The sequence below is a fragment of the Arvicola amphibius genome, chromosome 18 (genome assembly GCF_903992535.2).
Source record: "Arvicola amphibius chromosome 18, mArvAmp1.2, whole genome shotgun sequence".
Taxonomy (NCBI): domain Eukaryota; kingdom Metazoa; phylum Chordata; class Mammalia; order Rodentia; family Cricetidae; genus Arvicola; species Arvicola amphibius.
The window spans coordinates 27,819,687-27,835,123 of record NC_052064.1 but is presented as its reverse complement, the minus strand read 5'-3'; the positions used below and the strand labels follow the sequence as shown (position 1 = coordinate 27,835,123).

Here is a 15,437-nt window from a genome sequence, read left to right as displayed (position 1 = left end):
CACCCACATGGTCTTTCATTCAGTTGCTATCCTTCTTTTTAAAATATTTTAAATTGACACATAAAATTGTACACATTTATGATGTACCATGTAATGTTTATATACACACATTCTGTCAAATCATGGAAAACATACTTATATCCTCAAACATTTATCATTTCCATATGGGAAAAAAATTCAAATTCCTTTCTCACTTTTTAGAAAAGTGTACAGTACTTTATCTATAGTTACCCTACTATGAAATAGAGTAACTTGTATCTATGGTATTGTATGTGACGTAGGAGCTACACAAAAAGAGGCCATAATCTCTACTCTCAAATAAATTGCTTGTGTGATGTCAGAACCATTCATACATCACTGTAATAAAAACAGAAGGCGAGCACCTCTCGTGTAAGGACCAGTGACCGTGGTGGGTAGGGCCTTCGGTTCTGGATTCAGAGCGTCTGCCTCTGACATTCAGTGTTTGGTTCATTACCTCGGTTTCTCCACCTGCACATCAGCTGTGCAGCGTGAGGGAGATATCACTGACTTACTGTTTATTGTAGAGTTAGTCTGGTGATGGCAACCACTCGCTCCTTAGGATTCCGTTGGCTGTGTAGCTCGTGTCGGTTTGCCGAGCATCACACCTGGGGCTTTGAAAGACTCAGCCCACGCTGTGCTGTGCTGGCTTTGAGCATGTGATCAGTGGCTTATTTGTAACATCTTAAAAGGTAACAAGAAAGCCACAGGTGACGCCTCTGTGAATTCAGTAAGATCAGAGAGGATTTCTAGAAGGGATCATCACCTTAAGTTCTTTAAGCAATGAAAATGACTTAACACGGATGTTGAAATGTTTGGTATGATAAAAGGCAAGTGATGGGGTTTCTACCGTCTGGGTTGGCGTTTGTGACACTTCTCTGATCTCAGCCATCTATTCTGATGGCTAATTCCGTTAATTATAGAGCAGAACAGGTAATAGAGGTGAACTCTCCTAATTTAAAATTCTGCATCCTGATCATGGGAGAGAAAGCTACTTTGGGTGTCTTGAGCAACGCTACATCCATGAGCTGCAATAGGAGAGAACAGAGACCCTAAGGTCACGGTGTGTAGGGGCGGGAGGTGAGCAGTTTGCACAAAGGCTTAGAGATGTTTCTTGTACACAGGGCACTGGGGTTTAGATGTGTTTCCTACTCCTAGTTTCAGCCACAAAAACCCACTTCAGTTTCTTAAGAAGTCAGATAAGCGTTAGAGAAAGCTCAGTGGTTGAGCCAGAAGTACATGCCCACAAAGAACTCCCAGCTTTTCTGCCTCTGGCTATTTTTTTTTTTTTTAAAAAAAACACACCTTCTAATATTAAACATCAGAAAGAAGTGAAAAGTTTCAGTTCTCCTAGAAAGGTGGTAAGCCCTATCTAAGTGGTTAAAGGTCTTTCCGTCTGAGCAGTTATCTATAGAGACTGGCCTATTCGAGGACGGTGGCTTGGGTGGCTTCACAGGCAGCCTGGGTGGAGAGGCAAAAGGCTTTGCCAACCTCATCCACCTACCTCCACTTCAACGAGAGCTGTGTGCCTCTCCTCCTCCTCCTCCTCCTCCTCCTCCTCCTCCTCCTCCTCCTCCTCCTCCTCCTCTTCCTCCTCCTCCTCCTCTTCTTCTTCTTCTTTTTATAACTGAGTTTTTTTTTTAAATCTTCTTTGGAGGAAAATAAAAAAGATTCTGCTATATAAAAAGTTTTACAGCCAGTGCTCTTGAAAGTCAAGGTGCACCTGCAACTATATTTACTGTCTCAACCAATAAACTATATATAGTGTGTTAAACATATAAACATTGCTAATAAAGTATATATAGTATGTTAACCATTGCCAAGAAAGAACTCCATCGACATAGACAATCTGTTGAAACTGCATATCTGGGCCTCCCTGATTTTCCTATCTCGACTGCCAGCATTTCCTTGCCATTCCTCTTTGGGTCAAGGCTTCCAAACGACTTTGTAATTTTTTGCTTATTTATTCATCCCACTGATAGACATTTATTTTGTAATAGCCACGAACGAAGCATTGCTGGGAGCGGGGAGGCACTGTTAATCGGAATGAACGACACAGACCGGGTCTCTGCTTGCATGCCGAGGCCGACAGAGGTGCTGGTGCAGAGAGAAGTGGAAGGATGAACACATGGGACAGGAAGCCCTTCAGATAATGTGGCACCATTTTCCTGTCTCCTGAATCCTCTTCTCTCCATCTAATAGATTCTTTCAAAGTTTATCTTCCCAGGTGCACTGTAAATACATTGCCGGCTGGGAAGTGTTTCCTGGGGCTACTGTGTTAAAAGCTTGGCCCTCGGGCTGTGGTGCTGTTGAGAACATAATTTACCAATGATTAATCCATGGAAGAGTTCATAGATTAATGAGCCGCTCAGAGAAGGGGGACAGCAGTGGGAAGTAGGTGGCATGTCTTTGAAGAGTGCATTTTTGTTTTGACCCCTTCCTGACCCTCTCTCTCTGTTGCTGCCTGGTTGCCACGAGGCAAGCAACTTTTCAATGCCAAATGCCCCTGCCGTGATGTTTACTTTGCCACAGACCCACAGGGAAATGTGGACATGGCATTGGTCATCCTCAAGGGATGCCCTTAAATGATGTTCCTTTCTTCCTGATGGGTCGAATATGGATAGGTATTGAAATACACTGGCCAAAGAGATGGAAGCTGCAGGTGGGGAAGAGAAAACTGCCAGAGTCTCAAGAGAACGAGGATTCCTCGTGACTCAGGCGTGCCGTCCCTCCATCCGTCCAGGGACTGTTCGATTTTCCCTGGACATGAGTATGGGTCCCCTGTTGTTGGCATTGTTATTATGAGGGCTTCTGGCCGAGCGGAACCTAATCGTAAATAACATTTGTTATTTACAGTCAATGAAGATGCTGAAATACCTGCCCTGAGTGTCAAGTTTAATTGGACTTTGCACCTATCAGTAAAAGCAGCTGCAGTGCCAAGGTTGGGCGTAACTGGCTTTTCTCAGCTGCCCCACCTTGTCTACATGGCTAAGTTTTGATGCTGACACTCCCTGCTTCTTAAGTTGTGGGGAACGACAGTGACAGCCTGCTGTCCAGCCCCTGTTCCTACTGTAACACTATATGCCCAGGTCTGTCAGCCACCCAGAAAGGGCCCCCTGCAGCCCTGAAGTCCCACCGCTTTCCAGGAAAATAGTTTGCAGTGTCTCTTAAAGTGTCCCCAAAAGATTGGCTGTGAACTGGGCTTCTAGAACCAGCACAAGCAGAATCAGGAACAGGGTTTTCGTCAAAACAGCATTCACTGTGTCACCAATGGTGGGAAAGTCTAACTTAGACCATGGGAAATTAGCACAGTCATTCATCATGATATATCCATTTTATTCAACAATAAAAATAAATAATGTGAGCAGAAAGAGAAAATAAGGCCATAGAAGTTACCTGCTGCGTTTCTGCTGGCCAAGATCCAAGCAGTGCAGGGGACTGGTGGGGAGGTAATTGTAGAAATTCCTTCAGCCAGGCCCGACCAGGAGGGAAGAATATGCCTGCAAGCTCAGTGCAAGTGTCTGTCAGTCTGCCCGTCCTGAGGCTTCTCTTTCCAGCCCGGATTACCCCATCCCTTCAAGGGATACTGGCAAGGCTCCTGGATTCGAGATGGACTGTCCCAGCAGCTAAAGCAGCGTCATGTAAGCCTTTAACTTAGCTAAAGCATTTCACACTGTCAGGGACCTTTTGTCTCTGGATCCTTTCTAGAACGGCAACAGAAGAAAATATTCTGACATGCTTCATTTTACTTAGGGTGCTCCTTATATCTTAGAATAGAAAAACATTCAAATAGAACATCAAAAGCAGCACTGGTTGAAAAATGAAAGAATAGTAATAGGTTTGCTAGTTTTAATAGTACAAGGCAATTTCGTTATAATATCATGCAAAATAATTAAGACAGAAATTGATATTTGTTTCATCTCAAGTATGTGTAGAAAAAATGATAGAAATTATTTTTCAGCTAATTGTGTTATATGAAGCTTTGCATCATTTCTCTATCAGCTTACATATGTCAACCTAAGCTATTTAGTGGAGGAGAGAGAGATAAAGAAAATCGGATTAGAGTTTGTTGCCCAGTTTCTTTATAATTTTCTGTATTTCCCAGATGTTCTATAATATAGGTGAGCTATTTTATAATAAAAGGCCAGTAGACACTGAAATAGCTACAGAAATGCCTTTTCTCTGTCACGGTGCCTAGATACAGCGAGTCCCGGGCCAGGTGGAGCCCACAGCCAGGCGTGTCGAAGGAGGTGGGAGGTGGGCGGCCATGCGGACCCTCTCGCTGGTCCTTCCCACTGGCAGGCAGTGTTTTGATGACTTCATTTCTCTGTACTCCTAGAAGATGAGGGTAACTTTCTAGGCCGCTAGGAACAGGGCCATCTGGAGAGCTGAAGCGAATCGAGCATTGAACATTCACAGTCAGTATCTTAAGGATGACGGACTATTTTTCCGCCCCTAGTGTTGCTGGAAAATGTGGGCGAAGAACTGGACCCGATTCTGGAGCCGCTTCTGCTGAAGCAGACCTTCAAGCAGGGCGGGAGCACGTGCATCCGGCTTGGCGACTCCACGATCGAGTACGCTCCCGACTTCCGCTTCTACATCACCACCAAGCTGAGAAACCCGCATTACCTCCCTGAGACGTCGGTGAAGGCCAGTACCCTAAGTTAGCGTTCCCGACCCCTGACCGTACTTTCCTCCCCAGCCGTAAGAGGACTTTTGGAATTTGCCCTTCTGTCCGCTTTCGAAATTTCGAGAGTAATCTCCAGATGTTGCTTTGTGGGTGCCTGAGAGGACCAAAGCCTGGAGTCTCCAGCATACTGCGACGGGACCATCGGAATCCAGTTTGCCCAATCATCGGGAGATTTTCACTGCCAAAAGCAGATGTCCTTCTTTGTGCTAATTGTTGAAGCTGACGATTAGAAGCAGGACTCCATCCTTTGTTCAGGCTGAGGATGCTGCTGCTGCTGTCTGATTTTACAGAATTATTGAGAGGAATTATTTTTGATCAGTGTCCTTTTTAAAATCCTGAACATTCTTGCAGAGGGTGAAATTGAAGTGTTATTCAAAGACCACAATGACCGTGATATTGCTCTGAGGCTGGGCTCCTGGGCCTTAGGGTCTTCACCCAACTCTGCTTTTCTCTCCCTTATCCTCATCTCTGGTGGTACAGTCATTCCAACCGTGATCGGGAACAGGATGCTCGCTCTTGAGGGGTTCACGCTCTGCTCCCAGCAGTGTGTACAGAACGACTGTAACGGGTGGGTCGGAAGTGGTGGTGATGACATAGCGCCTCCTAGAGGCTCAGAGTACGCATAGACTGTGCATTGCTGGAGCCAAGAGGACTAGAGGAGACGGGTGCGCGCGTGCCTGAGTCAGAGAGAGGGAGGGAGAGGGAGAAGGAGAGGGAGAGAGAGGAAGAGTTCAGCTTGACTTTGCAAATATAATGAACATACTATGGGTACTGTTTTTAATCACCTGAAACACGCTGTTCTCGAAGCAGTTAAAATACCTAGGATCTCTTTACACGTTAGGAAAGAGACTAGCACCGTAGGAGTGTGGATCTGAACTGCTGCTCTATGACAGGCTTGGACACCTTGATTAACTTCCCCGTGCCATCCGTCCCACTTGTAAATGGTCACAATAAAAGTTACTATGTCACTGAGCGACCTGAAAACTAAATCAGTTAGCTCCATAAACGCTCACAATGAGGCCTAGCGGACAGAGTTTATGTGCGCGCAAAACGCTGTCACGACTATTTAACTTTGCAATATAAGGAGAAAAGGATAAAACATGAGGAACTAAAATCCCAAGGCTGTGTTAAGAAAAAAAATTAATAAACACTACGAACAAAACCCCTTTTATTTCCCAATAAGGCACACGGCATTCTCAGCGTTCAGCGTGAACAGCTCTTGGTTGGATAATAACCGGTTGTGACAGAAGTCGAGCGAGCTGCGGAGAGGACTCTGATCTGTGCATAATTCAATGCTGAAATCCCTACGATCCGCAGAGGGCTTTATTGCTCTATTATTTTAATTGCTGGGATTGATTAAGCGGGGATTAGGAAGCTTGGTGAGGCTGTGACTTGCTTTCATTTGCAAATTTACACACATCCTCTCCCTCCCACCGTTTGGGCCTCTCCGGTAACTTTTGCTTTCCAAAGCGCCCAGGGGAGGGTGCCATGCGCCGTCATCCTTTGGAGTTTTGATGAAAATGAAAGCAGGTTGCTGTGCTTGTAGGATTTTAAATGCTCTGTGAACATGTGGCTACATTTGCAAAATCTTGGTTTTAAAGATCTGACATTAATAGGCTAGTAATGAGCAGGCTTGTGTCTGCGTGCAGCGAGAGAAAAGTTGCAGCCGCGTGTGTTACTAATACTGTTTCTGCGTGGAGATGAGAACAGCCCGGGTAGTTGGTTTCTCAAGCAGGATTAATCTGTTAATAGAATCAATTATGTTTTTTTTCATGATAATTATCTCATCTAAACCTAAGATGGCATCCATCTAACCTATGCCTAGTGGTGTTGAAGGCCGAGCACTGAGAAAATGAGGGGAAGAGGCAAGGGCGGGTGTCTGGCTTTGGTGGAGAAGTGAGTCACCTCTAAGGGTACCAGAGGATGCTCCCTTGCGCCTATGTCCCAGGGAGCAAATTTCGAGACAAAACCAAAATGCCACATCCCTGCAGAGGGAACAGTCTCCTGCCAGGGAAGGCAGGGAAATGGGATGGCCCCTGTACCATAGCCAGATGTTAGGACATTGTCCTGACGCGACAAAGACGAAACCGGAGCCGTGGCCTCTGTGAACACACGGCGTACCTGTGCTTGGGGAAGGGGGGACCTGTGAGTGTGGACCGGGCGCCAGTTTACAAGCCTGGCAGAGCCACCAGTGTTCTCTACAACCCAGAGCTTAGAATTAAATGCTACTAACCCTCGCCTGGAAGAGTGGTGGGCGGTGCCCTGGCCCTGTAGTCTGTACCCAGCTTAAATCCTGGGTTGAAGAGGGCTAACCTGTTTCTTTGCCGGGACTAGGTGCAGCGGAACTAAGTCTGCGAGCAGAAAGCAGCCTCCGCTCCTCTCCCCCTTTGTTACCTACTGCCTCTCCTCCTCTTTCCTTCCTCCTCCTTTCTTCCTCCTCCCCTTCCTCCTCCTTATCTTTCCTCCTTTCCTTTTCCCCTTTATTCTTTACGATTGAAAAAAATTCCATTATACGTCACCTTTTCCTGATGGACACCCCTGTTGCTGGACACCTAGGTTGGTTCCGTAATTTAGCTGTGTGCACGGTGTTGTATTAAGCATTCGTGTGCACAGGTCTGTGGGATTAAGTTGGTCAGGAGGCTTTTGGGTAAATACCCAGGGCTGGTAGAGCCGGGTCACGTGGAAGCTCTTTCTCTAGTCTTTTTGGGAAACCTCCATAACTAACTGATTTTCACAGAGTCTGGGTAAGTTTACATCCCCACCATTATCAGGGTTCCTTCCCCGGCGTCCTTATCCGCATGGATTGTTCCTTCAATGGCTGTCATTCGACTCGAGTGATAGGGACTCTCAGTATAGTTTTGATTTTGGTTTTCCTCTGACGGCTTGTTGGCCATTTGTATTTCACTTTTTGGAACTGCCCGTTCAATTCATTAGCCCGTTTAATTGGTTGTGTGTTTTGTGTACTTGTTCTGTTTTGGGGAGTAGAGGTCTTTATAAAGTCTAGCAATGAATCCTCTATCAGATGTATAATTGGCAATGATTTTCTCCTATTCTGTGGGTTACCTCTTCAGTCAGTCGGCTGTTTCCTTTGACATAGAGAATGTTTTGAATTTCATGAAGTCACGTGCATCAATTTTTGGTCTTATTTCCTGGGTTCTGATTGAGAAAATCCTTGCCTGTAACTCGAAGTCTTTATCCATCTTGTCCCCTGACGATGTCAGAGTTTTGGCTGCGACAGTAAAGTCTTGGGTCCCTTTGGAGTTTTGGAATTGAAGAGGGCTTACCTCTGGAAGATAAGATCTAGTTAGGGCTTCTGCAGGTGGGCCCGGTTCTCTCAGTACCGCTCGTCGTGGAGGGTGTATGTATTTTTGGAATGGTTTTGTGGTTGAAAAGTCAGTGAGTATTGCTGTCTGGATCTCGATTCTATTCCGTTGATCTGCACGTCAGTTTTTATAATGCGCTCTTTTCTAATCCATGTAAGAGCCCCCTGGAATATTTGTGCCTGGGTGGCTTAAAACCAAAATAATGCCACTTTACTATGCAAATTATCTCTCTAATAAGCTGAGTGTGTTTGGCTGTTTGTGACACATTACACATTTGTTCACTGGGTTTCTCTTTTCTGCTAATTCTCTAGTACTAAAAAAAAAATCATCATATTTAGATATGACAAAATAGCAATTTTGCTGCAATGATCTAGGTAAGTTGCAATATGAAATATATTTTAATCAGTTCCTGGTCCCACCGGATGTTGTTTGTACTCTGCTTAGTCAGCTCTTAGTGAGGGTTTCTCGTGGTTCTGCTTCTTCCTCGGGACAGTTGGTCCACTGGGCCGCGAGGGTGGGGGGAACAGCAGTGGGGAACGGGGTTCGGAGAGCTGTGTGTATGACGGAGCAGGCCCTCCAAGAGATGTCTTAGGTGAACCAGCTCAGCTTTATTCCAGAGTGTAGGAAAAACAGAGGATCAGGGAGCCTGGGGACAAACCCTAATCTGCATTGAGTGGTGCCCTCCTATCGTAATGCTTCGCCTGTGGCAACAGTGCCCTACAGCAAAATCCCCAGTCTAAGTCTTGGTTACCATGTGTACAGCACGGGGAAGACTTCTAGCGGGAAGGGTCACCCTAGAGAGAAATCGGACGTCCAGGCTTAGAGGCAGCTTTCAGAGACGGTCATTCCTCTAGGTCCAGGGAAATTCTCCAGGTCAGGGCAAGTAGAGAGCAGAAGTCCTGCTGCGGAGTGGGGAGTCCCCATCTCAATAAACTTCAGAAGAAGCTGCCAAGCCATGGTAGACTGTGACCTCTGACCAGCAAGTCCTTATTGCCATGAAGAGACACCATGACAATAACAACTCTTATAAAGGACAACATTTAATTGGGGCTGGCTTACTGTTCAGTGGTTTGGTCCATTACTGCCTTGGCTACAAACATGGCGGCATGCAGGCAGACACGGTGCTGGAGAAGGAGCTGAGAGTTTTCCGTCTTAATCTGGAGGGAACAGGAAGCGAACTGTGTCTCACACTGGGCATAGTCTGAGCATATATAAGACCTCAAAGTCTGCCTCCACAGTGACACACTTCCACAATCAAGGCCACATCTACTCCAACAGCCACCACTAATAGTGCCACTCCCTATAGGCCAAGCATTCAAACACGAGAGTCTATGGGGGTGGAGGGACACACCCATTCAAACCACCTCCCCAACTAACAAAAAGACTATTGTTGCAAGGAGTAGCAAGTCATTTGTTCATCCTGGCCACCCCGAACCAAAATCACACAGAAACTGTATTCATTAAATCACTGCTTGGTCCATTATCTCTAGCTTCTTATTGGCTAACTCTTACATCTATTAATTATTTCTATTAATCTGTGTATCACCACAAGGTTGTGGCCTACCAGCAAAGTTCCGGCATGACTGACTCTGGCGGCGGCTCCATAGTGTCTCTGACTCAGCCCTTCTTTTTCCCAGCATTCAGTTCTGTCTCCCTGCCTACCGAAGTTCTGTCCTATCAAAAGGCCAAGGCAGTTTCTTTATTCATTAACCAAGAAAAGCAACACACAGCCAGAAGGACCTCCCACACAAGACTATCTTTTTTTCCCCTAGCATACAGTCTGATTCATTGTATTCTAGGAAGTTTCTTGGGAAATAATCATCAAATGGCTAAAATTTTAGGAGCTAGAAATAACAGGAAACAACTCCACAGCCAGCGAGCATTGGCCCCTCTTACAAAGTCAAGTAACAGAGAATCCCTAGGCTAGAGCTGCCTTCACTCCAGCAGCGGTGACTGCGTCCAGTCACCTGTGTGCCGCGAGAAGTTAGGAGCCAATTAAGAAGCACAGGGAGCTGTGGGGAGGGGTGGAACGCGCTGAGAAGGTGTCCAGGAGGAGGTGGGCCGGCAACTCAGAAAATGAAGAGTTGATCTGGTGTATTACCAGGGTCAGGGTGTTCGGCTGCGCACGGGCTGAAGCGCAGGGAGGCATTTAACAGCCCTTCCTTACGGGTTCCACCACCAGCTCGCCTGTAGACAAGTAAAAGACGTGAAAGGAAGCCGTGGAGGCTGAAGATGAGGTTGCGGACGCTAAGACGTGCAGGCAGCAGACTGGCAAACATACAAAAAACCAATCACGTGAGACTTTCAAAGGAAGCCAAGCTCATTGGCTTCTGGATTCCTGGTAGCCAGAACTAGACAGCTGCTGTCGCAGTGCTGCGTGCATTGGTGGCTACAGAGGGGCCGGGGAGAGAACAGGCTACAGAGGGCTGGGCTGTGAAACCCAGAGGGGAGCCCAGAAATGCTAGTGCATTTTCGGGGAGTGGAAGTGTGAAGATCATTCCAGAGCTGGCAGGAACCGTCAATAGTTTTTTTTATAGGACGTTAACATATTTGTCTGGAAGAACCAGGAAAGGGAGGATTGTAAAGCTGTGGCAAAAGTATGGGGTTTGTACAACCACACCACCACCCTCCAGCTAATTAGGTACCTGGGTGGAGTGGACGTCCACAGATAGCCCTTGATGGGCACTATTAAAATGTAAATTTCCCGGTGTTTCTTTCTGCAGGATAGTAGCTCGTTAACATAAAAGACTCATTAACATAAAAATAGTTCTCTCAAGAAATTGTTTGGTATACACCTCTAGGGGCCTTAAAATGAGAATCAGTCCAGCCTGTATTAAGACTCTTTCCAGCCTCATTCTCATTGATTGCTGTTAAAAATCGACAGAAATTGGAGCAGTTTGAACTGGGAATAAATAAACTGTTCTAAGTGTTCGATTTCTGACGGTCACAAACTTTTGTGGGTTTTTAATCCAGCAGTAAGGCTTGCCCGTACCTTTGGCTCTGATCTCTATGAATTCTGTTTTCATACAATATGTATGGAATACGGATGAAACCCTGAGTCACACACACAGAAGCTTTCTTACTGAAAAAAAAAAAACAATGAGTGTTCAAAATTATTTCTTTGACTTGTAGGTCACATTGTTGAACTTCATGATAACTCCAGAGGGAATGCAGGATCAGCTTTTGGGAATTGTGGTGGCCCGGGAAAGACCAGACCTGGAAGAAGAAAAGCAAGCCTTGATCCTGCAGGGAGCTGAGAACAAAAGGTTTGAAACCATAAAATGCGGAATTAGTATTTATTTTGTGATTATAATAAAGTTCATTTAAGCATCTATTTAGTTTAAATAGGTGTCCCAAATCAGAATTTGCTTTAAAGGTGTGTTTTTATATACTTATTTATATAAGTGTCTGTGTGCCACATAGGTGGTTGCTTTTGGAGGCCAGAAGAGGGTGAAAAGGCATAGGAACTCTTGGAAGTGGAGTCACAGGCAGTTGTGAGTGCCTGGTGTGAGCACTGGGAACTGAACTTGGGTCCTCTGGAAGAGCAAAGCACTCTTAACTGCTGAGCCTTCTCTCCAGCTCCTCCCCACCAATGGAAAATTTTGTAATGCAGGGTTGATAGAGCCTCCGTACTAATTTGGAGAGCTACATTCTTGAATCCTTTTCTCAGACACGGGAAAATCCAGGAGACTTGCCACAGACTCGGACATGGGGTTTCAGTCCCTCAGCACAGGCGCCTGGAAGTTTCTGTCCACTGTGTAGCCGAGGTGACCCGCGTTCTCTGGAGCCGGGTGTGAATGAAAGCACAAGCTGTTTCCCACTTTCTGCTGATGGCGTCTCTATCACAGCGAAGCTCTCTAAGTCATGTCAAAATGCAGGAGCTCAACAGAGTGAACCGAGCTGAGGTCCAGGGTGGCAGGGGACAGTGCAATGGCCACATTTCTTCCAGGGCGGCACATGAACAAACATAATTAGCAAGGGAGCTGGGGTAGGGAAGCCGTGTCTTCGTGACATTTCACAAGACATGAAATTAATTTCTGGAAGCATCCTTTTCCAGATGTTTTTCATGACGTGGTGCATTTCTTTAGGTTACTTTGTCTCTGTTTCTGAGAAAAGACCGCACGTTTGAAATGACTTTGAGGCCATTTCTTTTTGTCCTGAGAAAGCTGTGCTTCATTCCAGGCAGCTAAAGGAAATCGAAGACAAGATTTTAGAAGTCCTTTCGTCGTCAGAAGGCAACATACTAGAAGATGAGACGGCAATTAAGATATTGTCCTCCTCCAAGGCTCTGGCTAATGAGATCTCTCAAAAGCAGGAAGTGGCAGAGGAGACGGAGAAAAAGATTGACAACACGCGCATGGGCTACCGCCCCATCGCCGTCCACTCCTCCATCCTCTTTTTCTCCATTGCCGACTTGGCCAACATTGAGCCCATGTACCAGTACTCGCTGACCTGGTTCATCAACCTTTTCATCCTGTCCATCGAGAACTCGGAGAAATCAGAAATCCTGATGAACAGGTACGGAAAGGAAATGCTAGTTGCTGCTAAGTTAGTGGAAATGATGGCGTGGGTTATTGATCCAGGACGGCATGAGCATCACAGTCCTGAGCCTAAAGTGAGCTCGATGCCTCCTGGAATCGGAAACAGAGCAGATGCCTGTAACTTCAGTCTGGGAAATGACTCTTGCCAGAGCTGGAGGGCTGCCATAGCAACCTAGAAAACGGAGGTGGTTAGTGTGCTCGCTCCCATCTGCCGAATACCTGTTGACCGCAGGGATGGAGAGAGGAGCTGTATCCTCCCGAGACAAGTGGACCGTGAGCCACCTCCCAAGCTGAAGGTTCTCATTTGGGTGTCCTACTTGGGAACTCTGCTAAAGCAAGTATCTGCTATTGACTATTTATAGTCAACCACACAGCTTTTCACACTGCGATTACCCATAGAGAATGTCTTATTTACTGTTTACCAGGGTATAAAAAGTCCAAGCATCAAGATCTTGTTTAACCTTAGGTCCATGAAAAGATAAAATTCATTTGATTTGTTGTCAGCGAGAGGCATGTTTTAGTTTGATATTTGCTTTCTGTTCTGGAAGTTTTCAAGTTTGTGAGGATTACTCTGTGTGTGTGTGTGTGTGTGTGTGTGTGTGTGTGTGTAGAGAGAGAGAAAGAGCTGGTGTGTTTGTATGTATGTGTGTGTGTTGGTGTGTGTGTGTTGGCATGTTTTTGTGTGTGTGTGTTGGTGTGTTTGTATATGTGTTGGCGTGTTTGTGGGGGGGAGAGATATGCTTGTGTGTGCGGGCAGGAAGCTGTCATAGCTCATGTGTGGGGATTAGAGGGCAACCTTGGGGTTGGTCCACACTTTGTGTTTGTTCAAGGCCAGGTCTCATTTGTGGCTCAGTGCTGTGTACTCCAGGTTAGCTGGCTACCCGAGGGTTCCCCTGTCTCTTCCTACCATTTGACAATCAGGCTCTACCACACCCAACCTTTGATGGCTTCTAGGGATCTAAACTCAGGTTTAAACCCTAGGCTTGCATGCAAGTGTGTTCCACCTGGCATCATCTCCCTGGCTCCTAGTGTTACTTTTCGCTGCAGCTCCTAATCTCAGTCTTGTTTAACACACTGGCCCTCAGAATGTTACCATCTATGTAGTTTAAAGTCTAATCTCAGTCTTGTTTAGCACACTGGCCCTCAGAATGTTACCATCTATGTAGTTTAAAGTCTAGGTATTTGCTGGAATCTAGGAGGAGAAAATTCTCTGACCGCCCCTGAAATGAACTTTTTTTTCATAAGATTGAAAAGCTATAATGATTCCATGCTTCGAGCACATTTTTTTTATATTTCAATTTTCTTGTTATACCAGATTAGAACTTGTCCAAGGTGCTTGTTTCTTCACACTAGAAGTAAAACCCTTGAAATCAACAAAGAAATCAAATCCCTTTTTCCTTAATATGAGATTTGGAAAACAATGTAGAAAACAAACACAGCTTTTTACTTGTAGTTAAAATGTTTTTATCTGTGAGCAAGGAAACGTGTAAGTGGGACTACTGTAAATGAGAAGTACAGAAAGACTAATAGAGAAGATGCATTAAAATCATTCCGGAGGGAGCTTTCATCAAGGAGCATCCTTGAGCCCCGCCCAAGACAGAGAGCATCCTCGGCATCCCAGAAGCCACCTTTCATCCCTTTCCCTCCCGCAAGGCAGCTGCTGTCCAGCTTGCAGCCCTGCAGATCTGTTCTCCTGTTTTAGAAGCCTGTCTAAGTAGAATCACCCTGTGTTCTCCTGGGCTGGCATTCTGCACCCAACCCCTTACCGGTGGAACTCGAGCCGATCATTTCGTGTAGCGCAGCGTTTTCTTTGCTTTCCTCTTTAAATAGTTCTCCGTTGTGCATCTATTGTTAGGGAAGGATAATTAAAATCTAAATCTTCTCCTAACCCGGGCACCCTCTCCAGAAAGGCATTAGAGAAAGAAAGTCGCTGAAAAACTGAATCAGCATTAAACCAGAGTGTGCAATCTGCAGAGAGATCGTAAAAACAGAAAGGCATCTCACCCCTTTTAGTAACCGAGCAGAAAGCCACACTTAGTCCATCCTCACGCTGCTAACTGAGGGACCATCTGTGTTAGAAATTAACTTTATCAGGAGAAAGAACAAACTCTTCACACTTACATAAGAGGAGACAACTTTGCATCTTAAAGCAAGGAGCCTGCTGAAGTTAGGCCCCCACCTTCCACAGGGTTGGGTTTGTTTCACAGTAGTGACCTCCAGGGCCTTGGCAGACATTTGAGGCATTCCTGGATCTTAAAGCAAGTTCTGCCAGGCAATGCTGGCACACATCTTTAATTCCAGCTTTCAGTAGTCAGAGGTAGGCAAATCTCTGTGAGTTCAAAGCCAGCCTAGTCTATGAAGCAAGTTCCAGGACAACCCAGGCTACACAAAGAAACCTAATCTTGAAAAACCATAAGTAATAACAACAACACCAGCAGCAGTAGCAACAACAACAACAACAACAATAAATAAATTAATAATAATAATAATAATAATAAAAGTAAGCTCTAACTAGGTTTTAAAGTGACTTTTAAATTAAATTAATGTATTTATTTTACATCCCGACCACAGTTTCCCCTCCCTTCTCTCCTCCTATCCCTCCCTTCTTCTCTTCTTCCCCCATCCACTCCTCCTCTGTTTCTGTTCAGAGAGGTACCAGCCTCCCAGGGGTATCAACAAAGCATGGCATATCAAGTTGCTAGAAGACTAAGTACCTCTCCTTGTAATAAGGCTGGGTAAGGTGACCCAGTATGAGGAATAGGGTCCCAAAAGCCAACCAAATAGGGACAGGCCCTGCTTTTATTGTGAGGAGTCTCACTAGTAAACCATGCTACACTAGTGTCACATATATGTAGAGGGCCTACG

The 15,437-nt window shown here is 45.6% G+C and overlaps 1 protein-coding gene across 1 annotated transcript in view; it reads left to right on the top strand.

Annotated features, from left to right (window-relative positions):
• Dnah7 (dynein axonemal heavy chain 7) overlaps positions 1-15,437 on the top strand; it is a 218,972-nt gene that overhangs the window by 147,037 nt on the left and 56,498 nt on the right. The window contains exons 49-51 of the mRNA XM_038315400.1: positions 4,478-4,668; positions 11,164-11,297; positions 12,214-12,549. Of these exons, the coding sequence (XP_038171328.1) occupies positions 4,478-4,668; positions 11,164-11,297; positions 12,214-12,549 (661 nt within the window). The remainder of the gene's footprint in view (positions 1-4,477; positions 4,669-11,163; positions 11,298-12,213; positions 12,550-15,437) is intronic.